Source organism: Penicillium verrucosum (genome assembly GCF_028828655.1).
Source record: "Penicillium verrucosum strain IBT 35672 chromosome Unknown utg000004l_segment0_segment0, whole genome shotgun sequence".
Taxonomy (NCBI): domain Eukaryota; kingdom Fungi; phylum Ascomycota; class Eurotiomycetes; order Eurotiales; family Aspergillaceae; genus Penicillium; species Penicillium verrucosum.
This window is the reverse complement of record NW_026643213.1, coordinates 3036341-3056627: the sequence shown is the minus strand read 5'-3', so window position 1 is coordinate 3056627 and position 20287 is coordinate 3036341. Positions and strand designations below refer to the sequence as shown.

Sequence of the window (20287 nt, the reverse complement as noted above, 5' to 3'; positions counted from 1 at the left end):
GCTAGCGTTACCCTATTAGGACTATTCCTATCGCTTATATAAACTATCTAGATAGTTCGTCCCTACTCGGTTAGGGGTAAGGACGAGGAGCCGAGTCCGGGAATATACTAGACGGCGGTACCGTATCTCCCTCTCGTCCGGTTAGTATAGCGGGTGGTATACTGCTATAGCCGAACTCGGTAAGCGATAGAGATAGACTCTGACTATATTTCGCTATTAAGGTTTATAATCGAGCTCGCTTATATACCCGAGGTACGGCTAGCCTTATAGTACTCGTAAGACTTTATAAGCGGTATAGCCGCTAGGGAGTTATAGGTTATTCTAAAGGTTGCTCTATAGAACCCGGCTACTATTGCTCTATAGCCTACCCCTGTTAGAGGTGTCTATAGAGTCGCAGCAGATCCCGTATAGCTTTCTTGATTGGCTGGCTGCTTTCTAGAAGCTACTTAGGTAGAAAGCGAAATAGGGTTACGGGGAATGTGGGTAGGAAGGGCCTTACTTAGTCACGAGTGACTTACTCTATCAACTAGGTTACGTTGTCTATGAAGAGTTGTCGGTAAGGCCTATCTGTGTCTTCGATGTAGAGCTGTAGTTGAAATGCTAGCCTTAGTACGCGGGCTTGCTGTTCGGTAGTCGTTGACCGGGGCGGTGGGGTCATCTAGCTGCCGCCGCCGAGAGGGTTTTGCCGTCAGAAAAAATTCTTCTCTCTTACCGCTCCGACTATACGGATACCACTCAGTTCGACGGGGGCGATCCTTACTATGCGGGTGCTACGCAGTAAGGATCGAGATCTGACAGATATACGTAGTAAGGATCGAGGTCTGATAGATGGGGAAGGGTGATAGAGTTCCACTACTACGCGGGTGCCACGCAGTAGTCTTCGTCGCTTGCGCGTCGGGTCTACTACTGCGCGGGTACCACGCAGCAGTCTTCGTCGCTTTCGCGTCGGATATAAAACGAAAAAAATTTTGAAAAACTGCTAAAAAACGAAAACTGGGGTCCTGGATGGAACCTAGGACATGCTACCAGTTGTTACACTGATAGTCAGGGGAAGGCAAGATCGTTTCTATTCGTAGCAAGCCCACGCTGCCTATGGAGGGGCAGCGGGTCTGTGCTGACTAACTACTATTATGTAACAGGAATATATATTTTGTAAGGGGACGACATTGCAGCTATGTTTCGTACATTAGGCACTTGATCCCAGAGGTCAGAAAAGCGTTCGATTCTTGAAGAATACTGTGGTAGGTATTTTGCGGTAGTATTAGAGATACATATAAGTATGAGATGGGAGGGGAGAATGAATGATATAGAGCTGCTTGAGATGTTCACCTCTATCAGCGATCCAGAGCTTGCGCTTGACACTATGATCACGTTAGTTATGAGAAGTAGATGTAGTCCAACGGGGAAACATACCATCTGCCAATAAGCCCCCTTATTGCGCAACAATTCATGGTGCGTTCCGGACTCCAGAATCATCGATCCCTGCCCGGACATCCCTTCCCCAAAGACAAAAATGGCATCAGCTTTCTGAACAGTTGCCAGTCTGTGCGCGACTGCAATAATAGTCATGTTTCGCTTGCTGGCTAATCTCTCCATGGCACCTTGTACAAGACTTTCCGAGTGAGAGTCTAAGCTGGATGTAGCCTCGTCAAGAAGGAGCAGTAGCGGTTTCCGGATCAGGGCTCGCGCAATGCAAATTCGTTGCTTTTGTCCACCACTCAGAGAGGCCTGAGCGTTGACGCCAAGTTCAGTCAAGAAGCCATCGGGTAGGGATACTATAAAGTCGTAAATTTCGGCGTCCTTGCATGCTTGAATCATTTGGTCTTCCGTGGTCGGGTTATTGGGGGCTTCTAGACCGAGAAGGAGATTCTCGCGGATGGTGCCTTCAAAGAGTTTCGGCTCCTGGGCGACGAGTGACAAAGCACTTCTGTAAGAAGCAAGTTCAATGGAACGAATGTCTCGGCCACCAAATAGAATCGTTCCCTGAGTGCAGTCATAAAAGCGCTCGAGTAGCGAGACAAGCGTGGATTTTCCACACCCTGAAGGTCCGACAAATGCTACGAATTGCCCGCTCGCAATGGAGAGATTCAGATTAACAAATGTTGGTACCTCTCGAGTAGAATATTGAAAGGAGACATTTTGAACTTCAACAGAGGGACTGGGGGTATGCTCTGAAGAAAAGAGTGGTCCCGTCGGAACATGTTGAAGCTGTCCCTGGGTAGGTTGCCGTGCAGCCAATATGCGATTGGCAGAAGCCTTAGCCTGGGCAATATTCGGACCAAAACTGAAAAACTGACCGGCCGATTGGCCGCCTTGGATGATGGCAATATAGACGACGAAGAATGCAACTGGGTCATATTCACGGGAGGCGAGGAGCTGGCCGCCGTACCAGAAGGCGAGCGCCATGGCACATAGCTCAACGCTGTCGGAAAACGCAAATACCAACGTTGCGTACCACGCCTTGCGGATGGCCTTCTGACGCTGATCTTTCAGTAGACTTGAATATCTTTCCAAAATTGTATCTTCCATCGTCAGAGCAGTGACCGTTCTGAACGCCCGAACTGCCTCCGTTGCGAACTTGGAACTATCGGCATAGACTGCTGCATTTAGGGCCTCAAATTTGATCTCATATCGAATGCGCATGAAGGCAGAGAAAAATAAGAATGGCATGGCGGCAAAAAATGTGACCGCCGCCAGCTTCCATCCAAAGGCGAAGGAGATTGAAACACATCCAATGATGTTGAAGACTGAGATAAGAGGGAAAACACCGGTGGGACCAAACATCTCCTGTAATTGTTTGGAATCAGTGGATAGTCTGGAAATCAAACTACCCGAAGAATTCTCCTCGCGGTCATAGTATGACACTGGCTTGGACAAGATGTTATAGAAATAATCCATCCGAGCATTGGACACGACAAACTGAACAGTTAGCCTTGCTTGAAATTCGTGAAGTATGTAGACTCACCATCGATATCGAATTGGACGAAAACCCCAGCATGAAATAGAAAGTCGCCATGGCAAGGGCGAGGATGAAAAACATCAATGCCCAGAAGTTCGCGGCGTCCACGAGCTTCTGGCCAGTGAACTGGAAAACCTGTACAAGTCTAGCAAATAGCCAACTTTGCAAGGAAAATCCGGCTATTGTATCATGTAAGCTTATTATATTAGGAAATGTGCGGGCGAGCATGGTGAATACTTACAACCTGCTCCGACAGCCCCGGTCAGTGTCAGTGCATATAAGAGCCAATGGCTACGATTTTCATAAATGAGCACCCCAAAGCTGTGGAAAAAGCCAAAGTTTCTTTCAGGCTCGGGACCATCCAGGCAATTCTGATCGTTGCCTTCTTTGGTGGTATATTCCTGAGCAGTGACTTCTTCTTTTTGCGAAATCATCGAACTTGGCACCTCGGTATCCATCAAATCTGTAAGTGACACCAGCTGTTGCGCATGAACCAAGCTATGGTATATCCCTTCTTTTAGTATCAACTCTTCGTGAGAACCTTCTTCAAAGTTTTGGCCGTCTTTCATGACGATGATCTTGTCCGCACGACGGACAGTGGACAAGCGATGTGCGATCATGATTGTAGTTCGGCCCTTGGACACACGATCGAGCGCAGCTTGTACTATCTTTTCTCCTTGGATATCGATCGAGCTGGTCGCTTCATCAAGAATGAGAATTTGGGGTTGGCTGACGATGCTTCGTGCGATGGCAATTCTTTGGCGCTGTCCGCCACTCAGTGTGATTCCACCTTCCCCAACTGAGGTCGAGTAACCCTAAAAATCAAATGATCAGATGAAATGGAAACGAAAGGAGTGCAGCGAAAGGGGTGTAACGAACCATGGGAAGGCGGTCGATAAATTCATCTGCAAAGGCTTGTTTGCAGGCTTCGGTGATGAGGTCCATTTTCACAGCAGCTATATCATTCTCCCACTGCGATCCGATCAGACCAAAAGCAACGTTGTTGTATATTGTATCATTGAACAAAAACGGTTCTTGCTGAACAAGTCCAATCTGGGCTCGCCACCACTTCACATCCAAGTCATTGATGTGGTGAACTCCCACATTGATGTGACCCGATGTGGTCTCTTCTTCTTCCTCGGACTGAATTTGATACCATCGCTCAATCATTGCGACAATGGTGCTTTTCCCCGAACCGGAGGGTCCGACCAGAGCCGTGGTTTTATTCCGTTCAAATTTCGCATGGAATCCCTTAAGTACGGTCATTTCTGGTCGTGTGGGATAGGCAAATGTCACATTCTCAAACACGATATCCGCATGGGATAGCTCCGGGTCTCGAGTTCCTGGTGGGTCATCTTGCTTGGAGTCGATAACACCAAAGAAGGCACCTGATGCACTAATCGCCTTCGAGATAGCCATCAATGGCCCCGCAATACCTCCCAAAATAGTGACCACGAGGAGAACGGAAAAGAATACCCTAGTTGATTGTCAGAACACGGCGCCACAAGTATTCAAAAGATGGGATAATCGTACGTGATCACGGTATTGATGTTAGCGATGTGACCTTCGCGGTACAGTTTCAGCCCAAACCAGAAGGCCAGGGAGAAGCTGACATACATAGCGAAGAAGAGCATTGCAAGGTGAATTCCACTGACTAGGGACATGCGCAGACCACGCTTTCGTGCTTCCTCGACCCACCGTGTGTACTTTTTGAAGAGCGGTTGTTCAGCGTTCAGAGCGAACACCGTCCGAATAGATCCAAATACTTCTGCGGCAAGAGCTGCATGCTTCTCGTCTGCTTGGTCGACATTCTGCTGCGCTTTGACCAAAAACGGCATTGTCAGGCTAAAGCCTAGGATCACGAATGCAATGGCGGAACTGACAACAAGCGTCAGTGCCCATGAATAACGGAATGCGATGGCGTAAGCTGCGATGAGCAAGGCAAGTGACTGGAACAGAATGGCGAGCCGATCAGAAACACTTTGCTGGATCGTATTTGACAGTGCGGTGATCGCATGTGTCACAGTTCCGACCGACATCTCGTCCAGCTTACTCATAGGAAGTGAAAAGAGAGCCTGGGTGTACTCTAGGCGCAAGGCCCCTGAGGCCCGGAGGCTGGTCAATCGAAAGCAAATCTGTCACATTGTGAGTAATAACAGAGATTTGGGGATAGAAGATCAGCCATACCATGGATATATATGTCAGACAGAACTTTCCGATAAACAAATACACAATATACAAGCTAGAAAAAGACGGTCAGTTAGCTATCATGAGAAATAGAGTGTAAAATATTTACCTGCTTTGGTTGACGGAGGACTTGAATGATTGCTCTGTGATACCCGATCCGGGAATAAAGTACTCATTGAACTTGCCGACCAGCTGGCCAAAGACAATATTCATCAACGGAAGGGCCTGGAATTTTATTAGTTGATCATGGAGTATATCTCGAGATTCACTCTCAACTTACAATTCCCGAAGCCATGGCACAAACCAGCCCCAAAATCATAATATAAATCCCCCCATGAGAGGCACCATACGATAGAATTCTCTGGAGACGTGAGCGATAGTAGACAAAGCCAGGTCCATCAATGAATCTGAACTTACCGCATAGCTACTGAGACTCGCTGGTTGGACTCTCTCGTCGTTTGATTTCACCGACCGGCCGACCATATCTGGACTGGCGATGGAGTTATTCTCTGGCGATGTTGGTATGTCTTGCGTTTCAACGCGCGGGGAAGCTGACGGAGGCATTTTTCACGTTAACACAGCGCCTTAATGGAAGAAAATCGGTTCTTTGTCAAAGGACTTATGCACCATTGTCGGAGCAGTGGTTTCATGTGTAACTGGAAATATCGAATATACGTGTGAGAATCCCCTGAGAATGGACCCTGAGCGCTCTCAGCAAGGCACCAACTGTCCAAGGTTTTCAGGCCCTCTAGCAAAAGATTAGGCACGGATAGTCTCAAGATCATCACAATATTTTGATTCCTCACATTGGCCAAAATGGTGGAATGAAAGGAAATGAGTGGAGTGAGCAGTGATGTCAAGGACATTTAAGGTGTGGGTTGAAGGTGTTGGTGGGTTCGGCTTCCCCGATGTAACCCTAATGTGATTTCAACTCCTATTACCAATTTCGGAAATATATTTTCAAAATAATATGATATGAACTCAATCGATGATGAATACACATGGAAATTGCTTGGTAGAATGCAAATAAAGAAGTGGAAATCGCCGGAAAAGAGGAAACCGCTGTTCTAAGATGCCAATATTAGATGTAGAGTTTACTTCGTACGTCAAGGAAGCTATCATGTTGCATTGTTAATGGGTGTATACCATGGTTATTGTGAAATTCCTTGAATCAGTGCACCTAATGTTTACTTAGGTTTTCCTATGGACCCATAGTGTGATTGTTCGAAGGTGTAGAGCTAGGTACTATGGATGTCGCCGAAATCTTCGTATAAGTTTCATTTCAACTCGCCTCTTGGTTGTCAATTGCAAACTATCAATCTATGATCATACCATAATATAATGTCGGCGTGATTGCTCGTACCTTGATACATTGAACAAAACAGAAAACAACACGAAAGAGCTACGATTGAGTGGCACAGGTATATCATATAGACCCCCAGAAACAAAGATATATTTTCCTAACCAAATGGACATCAGAGAAATTTGTGCAAAGAGATTTGTGATCATCCTACCAAGCCACCCAAATACAGGATGATGGCACCAACAAACCTCCCTACCACAGGGGCCATCACCCCACCGGGAGACTCATTGGAGAAAGCATTGATCTCGTTCAACAAAGAACTCCCCACTCCATCTCCCACGACTGAGAAGGAAAATGGAATAGATGGAGTTTGGCAACAAGTGGCGGATCAATGCCATTGCTCCCTGGACGACATTGAAGATGTATATGCCTGCACCGCTCTCCAGGAAGCAATGATAGCCCTCACTTTCAAAGACCCGAGAGCATACACCATTGAACACGAATACCGTCTGCCACGAGAGGTCGACCACCATAAGCTGCAGGAGGCCTGGAATACGACCGCCCAGGCCAATCCGATATTGAGGACTCGTATGATTCCAACCAGTCAGCTCGGGTGTGTGCAGGCAGTGGTGCAAGGGTTGATTCCATGGCAGGTGCAGGAGACCGACGACGGCATAAATGGAGAGATCGCCAGCCCTTCCTGGAGAGCAGGGGCTCCGTTGGCGTATTTCGTCTTCAATGTCACCGAACATAAACTGAAGATCATAATACATCATTCCATCTGCGATCACTGGTCTGTGGCATTGTTGTTGCGCCAGGCAGATGCCGCCTACAAAGGCGAAGAACTGTCTTTCCACCCCTTTCGGCCTCTAGTGGATCATGTACAGCGCACACAAGACAAAGCCAATGAGTTCTGGGGATCCATGTTCCGTGATGCACACGAGGCCACGATGATCGCATTCCCTCAACTACCCACAGTGGGCCATTCTGCCAGACCAACCGAGCGGCTGGAGAGGTCCTTCAACATCCAAGATGGGAAAAGTTCCTCAAGTACTGTGGGAACCAAGATTCGGTTGGCCTGGGCAATCCTACAATCAGTATATACTGGCTCTGACGACACATTATTTGGAGCAGTAAATGCGGGTCGTGCTGTCTCTGTTGCGGGAGTGCAGGACTTGAGCGGGCCTGCAATCGCTAGCGTACCGGTTCGCATCAAGCTATGCGCACAGAATACCGTTGCAGATGCCTTGACTGCCGTACAGGATGAATGGGCAGCATCTATGGAGTTCGAACATGTCGGATTGCAAAATCTGCTTCGTCTTGGGGCAGGTCCAGCAGCAGCGTGTCATTTCCAAACCCTACTCTCGGTCGAGCCTCGAGATGGCCATCAGCTTCCCGATATATTCTCCCAGAGCCGGTCAACCCAAGCGACGTATGATATGTATCCTTTGATCTTACGATGTCGTCCCTCGACCGCGACAATGTGGATTGAGGCTTCCTTTGATCCGGCAGTAACTGAGCCCTATCAAATGGAGCGAATACTCTCCCAGTTCATTTATATCTACGAGCAGATCGACACTAAGCCGGGCCTCGCACTTTCCGATGTCTGTGTCGTTAGTCCCGAAGATTTGAGCGATCTTTGCCGCCAGAACATTTTGACAAAGAGCCCTGATCCTATGCCGTGTGTTCACTCTCTGATTGAGAGCCGCACGCGGCAGCAGCCTCTTTCCCAGGCCATCAGTAGCTGGGATGGCAACTATTCATATCTAGCCCTCGATGAGTTGGCTTCAGCATTGGCGAATCATCTTTCATGGCATGGTGTTGGCCCTGGGTCATTTGTACCTCTTCTCTTAGGAAAAACTAAGTGGATGGCTGTCTCCATGCTTGCTGTGATGAAATCCGGTGCTGCCTTTGTGTTGCTAGAGCCATCACATCCACAGTCCCGACTACGGAATATGTGTGAAGCCGTGGCAGCTCCCCTGGTATTGACTTCCGACTCGCATATTGATGTGGCAGCCCGGCTTGGAGTCCAAGCGTTGTTCAACGTGGATACTTTTGATTCGAAGCAGCTGCACCGCAGTCACCCATCTCGGAAGCCCTCGGTCGGCCCACAAGATTCCGTTTATTTAACATTTACCTCTGGATCCACGGGAACCCCCAAAGGTGTAATTGTTCACCACGAAGGCTTTGCTTCAAGTTCTGTAGCTCATGGCAACCCATACCACTTCACACCAAAGTCGCGTGTGCTACAATTTGCCTCCCCGGCATTTGATTCTTGCATCATCGAACATCTCAGTACGCTGATCCAGGGGGGTTGTGTTTGCATTCCGTCAACGGACGACTGTCAGAGCCATCTTGTGGAATCCATGAACCGCTTTGAGGTGGACGTTGCATGCCTTACGCCCAGTGTCACCCGGATCATTTGCCCCGACAGTGTTCAGTCCTTGAAGGTGTTGATGTTTGTCGGAGAAGCAGTTCTGACTAGCGACGTCCTTCGCTGGGAGCCTTACGTACACGTTGGAAATGCGTACGGTCCAGCGGAGTGCTCTGCAGTGTTCAGTGTACAACCAAATCTAAAGAGCAACGATCCAGCGAACATAGGATTTAGCACTGGGGGATCTGGATGGGTTGTTCATCCTGATGATCACCGGGTGCTCATGCCACTGGGATGTACTGGAGAATTATTAATAGAAGGACCAATTGTTGGAAAGGGTTATCTATCGAATCCCGAGCAGACGAGTCGGGTCTTCGTTGAAGCACCACCCTGGCGCCTGCAATTCGGCTCCGTTCCATCCAGAACATTATACAAAAGCGGAGATTTGGTGCAAGCCACCGGGGATGGTAGTTTCCGATACTTCGGACGCAAGGATACTCAGGTCAAGCTACACGGACAGCGTTTAGAACTGGCGGACATTGAGTACCATCTTCACAACGCGTTTCCGAAATCCCGCCAAACTCTTGCAGAGGTTCTCCGATCATCCGGTCCTAACAATATCAATGATCGTCGACCAGAGGCTTTGCTGGTGGCGTTTATATGTCTCCCTGCATCTCCTCCGGATGACGACGGCAGTCATCAAACCGAGTTTCTTCCTCCAAACGACGAGTTTCGTGAGGCTTGTGCTGCAGCAGAGGCCAGCATGTCGGATGTCTTACCATCCTTTATGGTTCCACGCTTTTTCCTACCCCTGTCCCATATACCTCTGACGCCATCTGGGAAGACCAATCGACGTTACATCCAGGAGCAGGCAAATAAGCTGTCGTTGGAACAGATGCAAGCTTATCGAGCTGTGAAGATGCAACCGGAGGCGCCATCAAGTTCTCGCGAGGAAAAACTTCAACAAATCTGGGCCCAGACACTAAATCGAACTGTTGAAGAAATCGGCACTACGGAAAGCTTCTTCCGTCTGGGAGGTGATTCAGTCAGCGCGATGCAAGTCGCTGCAGCCTGTCGCACCGTCGGACTCAAAGTAGCTGTTGCTGATATATTCCGGTTTCCAAGCATCAGACAACTGGCAGAAAGGATCCAAGATTCCGGATCCGTGTCTTTCGCTTCGACTGGGGAGGACGATCAAACGGACGTGTGGTTTGAACTTTCCCCCATACAAAAGCTCTTCTTTGAGCGAGTGCCCAATGGTCACAACAAGTTCACTCTCGAGTTCATTCTCCGGCTCAGCAAACCCCTTCCACCTCCTGAGATTAAACGAGCGATTGAGAAGATTGTCACCGCTCATTCAATGCTCCGCGCCCGATTTGAACAACGGGCAGATGGTCAATGGGGACAGATTATTGGCCGTGACGTGTCCAGAAGCCTTCGGTTTAGAGAACATCGGGTGCCCTCTATGGACGACCGTAAAGCCTTGCAGAACATTTTGTCCATCAGCCAGAGCACGCTTGATATCGTCCAGGGAGTGATGATTGTCGTTGATGTTATCACCACAGACACAGGGGAGCAGTTCATGGGGTTGATGGCCCATCACCTTGTCATTGACCTAGTCTCATGGCGTGTCCTTCTGCAAGACCTGGAAGATATCCTCAACACTGGCCGTACAATCCAACCTCTCTCCAGATCATTCCAACAATGGTGTCGGCTGCAACAGAGTTACGCCAGAGAGTCTCTTGATCCCAGTGAAACGCTGAAGACAGAGATCCCACATCCCTCAATGGACTACTGGGGCCCAGAGGCTATTCTGAGTGAAAATACCTGGGCGGATGCAACGCGACAAACCATCACAGTGTCCAAGGAAACAACGGAGGCAATAATTGGTGCTGCAAATGGCGCATTCCACACCCAGCCAGTCGAAATTATCCAGGCAGCTGTACTTTACGCTTTTGTCCAGGCATTTGACAATCGGCCTGCACCCACGATGTTCAGCGAAGGGCATGGGAGAGAGCCTTGGGACGCAGACATCGATATATCCCGCACAGTTGGATGGTTCACCACTATTGCACCTTTGTTCTTAGATGTTAAGAAGGAGGACAATGTCAGGAGGATCTTGCAGATGACGAAAGACGGTCGTCGCAGCATATCCACGAACGGATGGGCATATTTTGCGTCGCGATTCCTCCACCCCGAAGGACCGGAAGAGTTCCGGAGTCATTCCCCAATGGAGATTCTGTTCAATTACACCGGTCTTTTCCAACAATTTGAACGACCAGGTGCCCTGCTTCAGATGACATCAGTTCAAGATGATTCCCTTCTCCCCATGGCAGCTGATTTACCGCGCATGGCTCTCATCGATGTGAACGCAACCGTCATGAACGGATCTCTCGCCTTGTCCTTCATCTATAACCAAAAGTTACAGCATCAGGACCGACTAGAGCAGTGGATTAGCAATTGCCTACAAACACTTGAGGAACTCCCCATGGAGCTGCAGCAGGAACAGCGACTCGCCGCTGTCGACTTTCCGTTGCTATCACTTGCAAACGAAGAGCAGCTTCACAGCCTACTCCATCAGGTGTCAGGCCGATTTGATGTGTCTCCGTCTGGAATCGAGGATATGTTCCCGTGCTCACCCATTCAACTCGGCATGTGGTTGAGTCAATTAAGAAACCCTCAAGTATACTGGTCGCATATCCGGTGGTCTCTGTCTCCAACCTCCGCTAACAGCCCAATCAACATAACTGAGGTCAAGCAAGCATGGCAGCAGGTTGTTGACCGTCAACCGATCCTGCGCACTGTCTTCGCCGATGGCGTCGCAGGGCATGGTCATCCTGTCCAAGTGGTTCTGAGAGCTTGCGAAGGAAACGTCAAGGTGTTGTCGGAATCGGAACTGCGTGCGGAGGGCCAAGTTCCATCCGTTTCGGATGAGTTCTTGTTGAATGCGAAATCGTCAAACACGAAGGGTCTCCCACCCCATCAGCTTACTGTCGCAATTGAGCCTCATGGCGGAGCTTACTGCCAGCTCGCCATCCACCACATTCTTGTTGATGGTATCACGGAGCAGAGATTGTTGTCAGAATTCTACCAAGCATGCAATGGGACACTCGACGCCGAGCCTGCGGGCAGCTATAGCAAGTACCTGGGTTATCTGCAAACTCGGGATCACAGGGCCTCGGAATCCTATTGGAAGGAATATCTGACTGATGTTTACCCATGTGTTTTCCCATCTCTCGGCTTGAAACAGCATGGGGCCGCCTCAAGTTCTCTGAAATCGTTGCCATTCTCCATAGGTATTGGCCAAGACCTCCGGTCATTCTGCCAGTATCACAGCATCACCATTTCCAGTCTGCTACAAGTCGCTTGGGGTATCGTTCTCCGTGTATACACAGGGAGCGAGTCTGTATGCTTTGGGTATTTGAATGCTTGCCGCGATATCCCAGTAAAAGATGCGCACGATATTTCTGGACCTTTAATCAATCTTTTGATTTGTCGCCTATCTTTAACTGATGAATCATCGGTTCTGTCAACACTTGCCGGAAATCATGCGGCCTACGCCCGAAGCCTTGATCACCAACATTGCTCTTTGGCAGAGGTCATGCATTCTTTGAATCGCTCCGGTCAACCTCTGTTCAACACCGCAATGTCATTACAGAAGGACGCCGGCAGTCTGATTTCTAGTCTGATTTCTGAACACGCTCAAAGGATTAAGTTGCAACCAGAAGATGGTATTGACTCAACTGAGGTATGTGTGGATAGTGTCTGAGACATTCTTATCATTTGCAATATTTTATCTGTCAACATTCATTTAGAATAAAGAAGCACCGACTTACCAAATCACAGTATGACTTGACCATCAATATCACTGCACGCGAGAAGACCATCGATTGTGATTTGACATATTGGACGCACGCCGTGGCCGATGCTCAAGCTGAATTGGTTGCCGACACCTTCCATCATGTCGTTCTGCAGCTTATTGATCCCGCAATCCGCAATTTGAGCGAAATCAATCTGTCAATGGGGAAGAATGAGAGTCAGATGCTTCGTTTCAATTACGACCTACCGCAAACTGTGCGATCTTGTATTCACACCGACATACAACGAATGACGGCGGTGCAACCAGCATCCCCCGCAGTCGATGCCTGGGATGGTCAGTTTACATACGAGACCCTCGACCTTCTATCATCGTTATTGGCTAAGGATTTGGCCGTGCGTGGTGTCGGTCCCGAGGTATTTGTGCCAGTATGCCGTGAAAGATCTCGATGGACAGTCGTCGCCATAATCGCCATCATGAAGGCAGGGGGAGCATTCATATTGCTTGACCCGTCGCATCCAGCAGAGAGGCTTCAGGATATGGTGCAAGTGGACTTCCAGTGTCCAGTTATCATCACCTCATCGAAGTACCTCGAACTTGCAGCCACTCTAGCGCCGAACCCAATCATCGTAGAGGACATCAGCCAAAAGTCGCATGACGACATTCGAAAAGATAGTATCCCATCGGTGACTAGTCCAAAGTCATCTGCATATGCTGTTTTTACATCTGGGTCGACCGGTAGGCCAAAGGCAAGCGTCATCGAGCACCAGTCTTTCCTGTCAGCATCAGCAGCACATACCCAGGTACTTGGTCTTGATAAAAACGCCCGGGTCATTCAATTTGCCTCTTATGCTTTCGACGCTAGCATGGTGGAAATGATCGACACACTTTTGGTCGGTGGGTGTATCTGCATTCCCTCCGATGCAGACCGAAATCAGAGACTGAGTCATGCAATCAGCGAGATGCATGTGAACTGGGCGCTATTAACTCCTTCTGTGGCTCGCATCCTAAACCCGCAGCAGGTTTCTACCCTGGAAACACTCGTTCTCGGTGGAGAGGGCATGACTAGGGACGATGTCCGTCGCTGGTCACCGCATGTACGCTTGATGAATGCCTATGGTCCTTCAGAATGCTCCGTCGTTGCTACGGCCCAGCCATCTCCGCAATACCTCTCACAAGATGAATCAAATATTGGACATCCTACTGGTTGTGTCGCATGGGTTGCGCGTCCAAACAAACCAGAGAAGATCGTTCCAGTGGGTGCTATCGGAGAACTGCTCATCGAGGGTCCTATTGTCGGTCGCGGTTATGTCAATCGCCCGGAGGCCATGGCAGCGGCATTCTTCCCATATCCCATTTGGTTGTCGAAGATCCGAGGTTCCCGAAACGGCGTCTTGTACCGAACAGGTGACCTTGTGAGGCGTCTTGTGGATGGCTCTATACAGTACATCGGACGGAAAGACCGTCAAGTGAAGTTACGTGGACAGCGTATCGAACTCGCTGAAGTTGAGCACCATGTTCAGGAGTGCTTCCCTATCAACGACCCTGAAGTCTTTGCGGACTTGGTCGCACCAGAGGATGGCAAACATGCGCACTTAGTAGCGTCCATTATTCAACCAGAAGACAGTGGTGGCGTTCAAGCCTTCGAGGCCGCCGTGGAGCAAATGAAATCACGTCTTCAGGCAGATGTTCCAGCTTCACTGATTCCCTCTGCATTCATTCCTGTCTATCAGGTACCACGATTGGTGAATGGAAAGATTGACCGAAAACAGCTGCGGCAGGCAGCATCTCAAGGCCTACGAGCGCAGATTGGTCGAGGGGCGACCAACCACCAGCTGCAACAGTTGAGAGAAATGACAAAAGGAGAACTTGCATTGCAAAGTTGCTGGGCTGAAGTTTTGGCTCGCCCTGCGGAGACAGTCGGACCTGACGACAACTTCTTCCGCTTGGGCGGAGACTCGATTGCAGCAATGAGGCTGGCTGCCACAGCTAGCGAGAAAGGCATTCAACTAGGCGTCTCGGATATCTTCTTGCACCCGAAACTTAGTGACCTCGCACTCAATTGCTCGTTCTCAGTGCCGAAGGAACGGCCAAACTGCGAACCAAAGGTATTGGAAGGCCTCGTCCCTCCGTTTTCAATGCTCCCAGCAAATCACCGGGAAGAATTGAAATCACAAGCAATGGAGCAATGCAACCTCCCGATAGAGCAAATCGGGGACATATACCCCTGTACCGCATTGCAGGGCGGTATGGTAGCTTTGACAGCGGAGCGTCCCGGGTCATATATCGCATACCATCGTTTCCGGCTGGGACCAGATATTGATCTGTCTTTACTGAAAACTGCTTGGGAGATGGTGGCAAAGCACAACGACATTCTACACACCCGATTCATTCAGTCGGAGTTTGGCTTCATGCAGGTCCTGGTACAGAACAGCGAGCTTCACTGGATCTCGGGAGACACGAAGGAAGATGAAAAATTACATTGGGACGTCCTCCTAGGCCAACCACTGGTCCAATTCGAAGTCATCCCTGTGTTGAGCGAGGATTCCAACATAGCTCAGCGACTTGACCTGGTTATCACCATTCATCATGCTCTGTATGACTCCTGGTCACTACCTTTGCTTGTGCACCGTGCACAAGAGGCCTATCAGGGCCAGATATTGGAGCCCTCCGACATGACTCCATTCAAGGAATTCATCAAATATTCCATGTCCCAACAAAAGGATGCGCTCGAGCACTGGCGCCGTGAATTCCATGAACTTACCGCCGTGCCATTCCCCACACTTCCTTCCATGTCATATCGGCCTCAGGCTTCGAAACAAACGGTACGAACAATTGAGACCGGCCCAGTGATGGATCAATGTGTTAGTCGAACGACCGCCATTCGCTTCGCGTGGGCTCTTGTCCAGTCTCACTACCAGAGTAACGATGATGTGGTATTCGGAATTGTGTCCCCTGGGCGAGCAGCATCCGTCGATGGAATTGAGGGCATGGCTGGTCCAACAATAGCCACACTGCCTTTGCGCGTGCAAATCGATGACAATGCGACCGTCTCACACGCCCTCAGAGATCTGCAAGAGCGGACAGTACAGCTCATTCCTTTCGAACAAGTTGGACTGCCCGAAATTGCTGCCATAGGACCCGAGGCCAAGCAAGCCTGTTCGTTCCAGACCCTACTTGTGGAGGGGAGAGGAGAGGTTGAAAGCCTAGGCACCACCGATGGTCCTATGGAACCCATGGGAACATCATCCGGGGATGCTGCGTCAAACACTTACGCTATCCAAATAGCCGTTATGTTCAAACCAAACATGGTGACTGTTGCGGTGTCAACAGATGAGACTGTCATTCCAGAATGGCAAGTGGAACACATGCTGGACCAATTCAGTCATATTTTGCAGCAGGTGCACCATCATCCCACAAAGTCGGTGCACGAAATTGCTACACTAAATGACAAAGGTATCCAGCAGCTGCAAGCCTGGAACACTGGAGTCCCGGCACGATGTCCGGTGTCGGTCACAGATGTGATTTCTCAGCACTGTGAGAGGCAACCATTGAGTATAGCTGTCTCGTCTTCCAACTTCAGCCTATCATATAAAGAGCTGGACCTTCTTTCCACCAACCTCGCCAGTCTTTTGCGTACGCAGGGAGCGTCATCAGAGGTCTTCGTTCCAATATATTTGGATCGGTCCTGCTGGACTGTGGTGGCGCTGTTGGCCGTGCTCAAGGCAGGGGCAGCCTTCGTCCTTCTGGACACCTCGCACCCACAAGAGCGGCTTCGGAATATCTGCGAAGAAGTAAAGCCTCCTTTCATCCTTACCTCGACCGAGCATCGTCATGAAGCCGAGGCGCTGTTTCACAATGTTGTGATTATGCCTCAGAGCAACGACCCCGAGCTTGTGTCGATATCACATTACAGGATGACCCGTTTGGGTCCAGATCGTGCTCTCTATGCGGTATTCACATCTGGTTCAACCGGTAAACCCAAGGGAGTTGTGATTGAGGATGGTTCCTTCATGACAATGACCAACGAAGTTTCTCGTCTGATGGGTATTGGGCCAGGTGCCCGCGTCCTGAACTTCTCCTCCTATGCTTTCGACGTCAGTATTTCGGAAATACTCGGTTCATTGCTTGCTGGTGCTTGCATCTGCGTTCTGACGGAGTCTGAGCGCAGAGGCCGACTAATTGAGGCATTGCAAGAGCTACGACCATCGCATGCATATTTCACCCCCGGTGTGTTGCGCGCGATGGTCTCAAAGGATCTGGGGTCACTCCGGACGATCATGCTCGGTGGAGAGCCCCTTCGGTCAAGCGACATTAAGCAGTGGGAGCCACATGTACGTCTGGTATCCGGTTACGGTCCGGCAGAATGCGCGGTCACGTTTACTGCGCAGTCCCCAATAGACATTAGCTCGCAAGGCGGGAATATCGGATTCCCGATTGCAGGTGCCTGCTGGGTGACCGATCCACGAAATCCTGACCGAATGGTTCCTATTGGTGCTGTGGGCGAACTTCTCCTTCAAGGGCCTCAGGTTGGTCGCGGATATTTGAACAGTGCGGAACAAACAGCCACAAACTTCATCTCATCTCCAACATGGATGCGACGTGTTGGCCTCGCCGGTACTAGGAAGGAGGGCCGGGTTTATCGAACAGGCGACCTTGTTCGTTATGAGAACGATGGCTCTCTCTCGTTTATAGGGCGAAAGGACCTCCAGGTCAAGTTACGAGGTCAACGTTTTGAGCTTGCAGAAGTTGAGAAGCGACTGCAGGAGGTCTGGCCCGAAGAGCTAACGGACATCGTGGCTGAAATTGTCACTCCGATGGCTTCGATGAATTCCAAATGCTTGGTTGTCTTTGTCGCTTCGAAGGCAGCTGATACAGCTCCACTGCTATCCGGCTCACCGGTCCCTTCCCTGGAAATTGTTGCCACGGCCAACTTTACGGCCCAAATATCAAGTGTCAGGCGCCAACTCGGTGATATCCTCCCAGAGTATATGGTGCCATCTGCATTCGTCCCACTTCGACGGATACCTCACAATGCTAGTGGCAAAGTAGACCGAAAGCAGTTGAGAGACTCCGCGGCGAGCGCAACGCGGGTGCAGCTGGAGTCATTGTTTGCTGAAGCGCCTTCAGATAAGCGTGTACCCGCCACGGGAACGGAGCGGGAATTGCAGCACATCTGGGCCAAAGTACTGGATATTGCAGCCGACGAGATTGGTGCCGATGACAGCTTCTTCCGATTGGGAGGTGATTCTATCTCGGCTCTCAAAGCCGCATCGAAGGCTCGGGCAGCTGGGATTATGCATTCAGTGGAAAGTTTGTTCCAGTGGAAAACAATAATGCGCGTTGCCAAACATGCTAGCATCGTGACTTCAGATGTCATAGATGGGATACAGAGCGCAGGTTCTTCCTCGCGGCACCATATACCCTACTCCCTGATTGCGGACCACGAGCGTGCAGAACTTTTTGCTTCACATTCCGCACGGAAACATCCGTTGGTCAAAGAGAATGTGGAAGATATCATCCCGGCGCTCCCATTCCAAGTCTTTTACATAACCCATGCATCGCCAGTTTCGATGGCACAAATATTCCCAGCAGTCCTGGACATCGATAAACTAAAAAGCACGTGCAGGCAGGTTATGGCTCACCACAGCATCTTACGCACGGTATTTGTGGAGGCCAATGGCCGGTTCTTCCAGGTGATCATCCGGGAAGCAGACCCTGTTCTGAATGTTGTTCATTGTGATGATCCAGAGGCATATATTGCTCGAGAGTCCGAGCAGAAGGTTCCACCCTCTACAGTGCAGGGCACAATGCCAGTCAGCTTCACTCTCGTGACTAGTCGCGTCAAACAGTGCTCTGCATTGATTCTTCGCATATCTCATGCGCAGTATGACGGGGCCTCCATGCCATTGCTGTGGGAGACAATCAAGAAAGCCTATCATGATGAGCCGCTCCCACATGCTGCGCAATTCCAGGATGTGGCCTATAAGCGAATGGGCGATCTGAACAAAGCCGAGATTTCATTCTGGCGAAGATACCTTCAAGGTGTTGGCTCCGATGCCCTCGACCCCCTTCGTCAAACTGGAAAGGCACGCATTTCGGACAATGACATAGTCGAAAAGCGCCAGATGGGAATGCCCTCTCTTCCACCAGATATGACCGTGTCAACGCTTGTGAAAGCAGCTTTCTCGTGGGTCCTGTTTGAGAAAACTGCACAATCCGATGTTATATTAGGTCAGGTTGTTCATGGACGTGGAAGTTCCCTGTTGGACGTGAACACGGCCATTGGGCCCTGCTTGAATCATCTGCCCGTTCGAATCAGGATTGAACCTGACTGGACGGTGGAGGATTTCCTGCATCATGTTCAGGTGCAGCAGCTAGAAATCACAGCCCATGATGAGGGATCATTTGACGCGATCGCAGAATCTTGCACGGAGTGGCAATCTGGGTCGAAAATGGGCTGTCTTGTTCACCACCAGAGTGAAGAAGCCACGGAGCCCTTCGAACTGGATGGTGTTCGTTCGTCGTCTGGTTGCGATTGGGCCAGCTCCAAGTTGGCGCATGGTCAGCTTAGCATTATTTCCGTGGAACACGGAACCCAGCTTGAGCTTATGGTCTCAGCTACTGAGGAGACTATGGATCAACGTGGCATTGAGCTCCTGTTGGAGAAGTTGGTTGCCACCATTGAGTTGTTCTCGAAGTTTACGCAGAGCCAATTGGCAATGCTGGGTAGCAGGATCCACACATGAAGTTGTTGTCTTGCCTCGACAGGGGTACCGTGAATTTGTAGATGGGGTGGAGGAATGTGGGAAGAGGTAGTGGCGAGTCAAAAGATGGATTGGCAGACCGTACGATGAACAAGACCGGCCAGAATAATTTTGCATGTTCGCAGTTTAGCACAAAAATTGTTTATCTTTTTCAGTGAGATTAAAAATTGAACGACTTTTTTATAACGGTGATATTTATTTTGGTGTAGGACTAAACCCCCTTTTGCTAGATCCTGGCCATTGTTGGTACCGCCTTCTTAATTAGGTAGTTCTGCCTTCCGGGGATGACATCTTGTTATTCTTACCGCTGTACTCACCGCCTTCGATTAAGCGGCAGGAAAGTATCTGGCCAACTCGGGACACTCACCATTATATCCACAGATTCATTAGACGTCAGCTCTGAGGTTGTTCACTAACGGCACGAGCCCAAAATAGACTGCACAGAGCTTTATCTTGACTTAGACCCTATTGCACCGGGTGCAAGAGAGATTTGGTAGGTACCATTTGCTTGAATCGCGTATCCGCACGAGTTAGAAGGCTGCGGCCGCTGCGCTAATGTTTAGCTTTGAAGGATTCCACCTCTGTAACCTATCGGTACATTTTCAAACTAGTTAATGATTTATAGCCCGAGTATTAGGTTGCATCGGCCTGAAACAACAGATAATCCGACGTACCGGAAAATGCATTACGTGGCCTAGCGGTACCTTTCTGACTTTCAACAAATCAAAAATGGCATTGTTTCGTACTTAAAGTGGCGTAGAATAGGCGAGGAGACTATCAAACCAACGCTTGCTGCTACGACGTGGACATATAGCTGAATCCTGCCATTCACAATCTCCGGGGCTCTAAGCCTTTTTATTCCCTCTATTACAGAAAGGTA

General features: G+C 49.6%; 2 protein-coding genes across 2 annotated transcripts; one reads left to right on the top strand and one right to left on the bottom strand.

Annotated features, from left to right (window-relative positions):
* Positions 1 to 1334: 1334 nt before the first annotated feature.
* On the bottom strand, positions 1335 to 5710 carry N7516_010474 (ABC transporter ATP-binding protein; the record flags this gene model as incomplete). The annotated part of the gene is made up of 9 exons (XM_057223193.1): positions 1335 to 1361; positions 1414 to 2919; positions 2966 to 3138; positions 3201 to 3774; positions 3839 to 4436; positions 4493 to 5094; positions 5147 to 5201; positions 5256 to 5371; positions 5564 to 5710. The coding sequence occupies 9 exons, from the start codon at positions 5708 to 5710 to the stop codon at positions 1335 to 1337; spliced, it is 3798 nt and encodes a 1265-aa protein (XP_057070414.1).
* A 969-nt stretch (positions 5711 to 6679) lies between these two features.
* N7516_010473 (uncharacterized protein) lies at positions 6680 to 19389 on the top strand (the record flags this gene model as incomplete). Its single annotated transcript, XM_057223192.1, has 2 exons — positions 6680 to 12571; positions 12670 to 19389. 2 exons carry the CDS (start codon positions 6680 to 6682, stop codon positions 19387 to 19389), a joined length of 12612 nt encoding a protein of 4203 aa, XP_057070413.1.
* Positions 19390 to 20287: the final 898 nt, after the last annotated feature.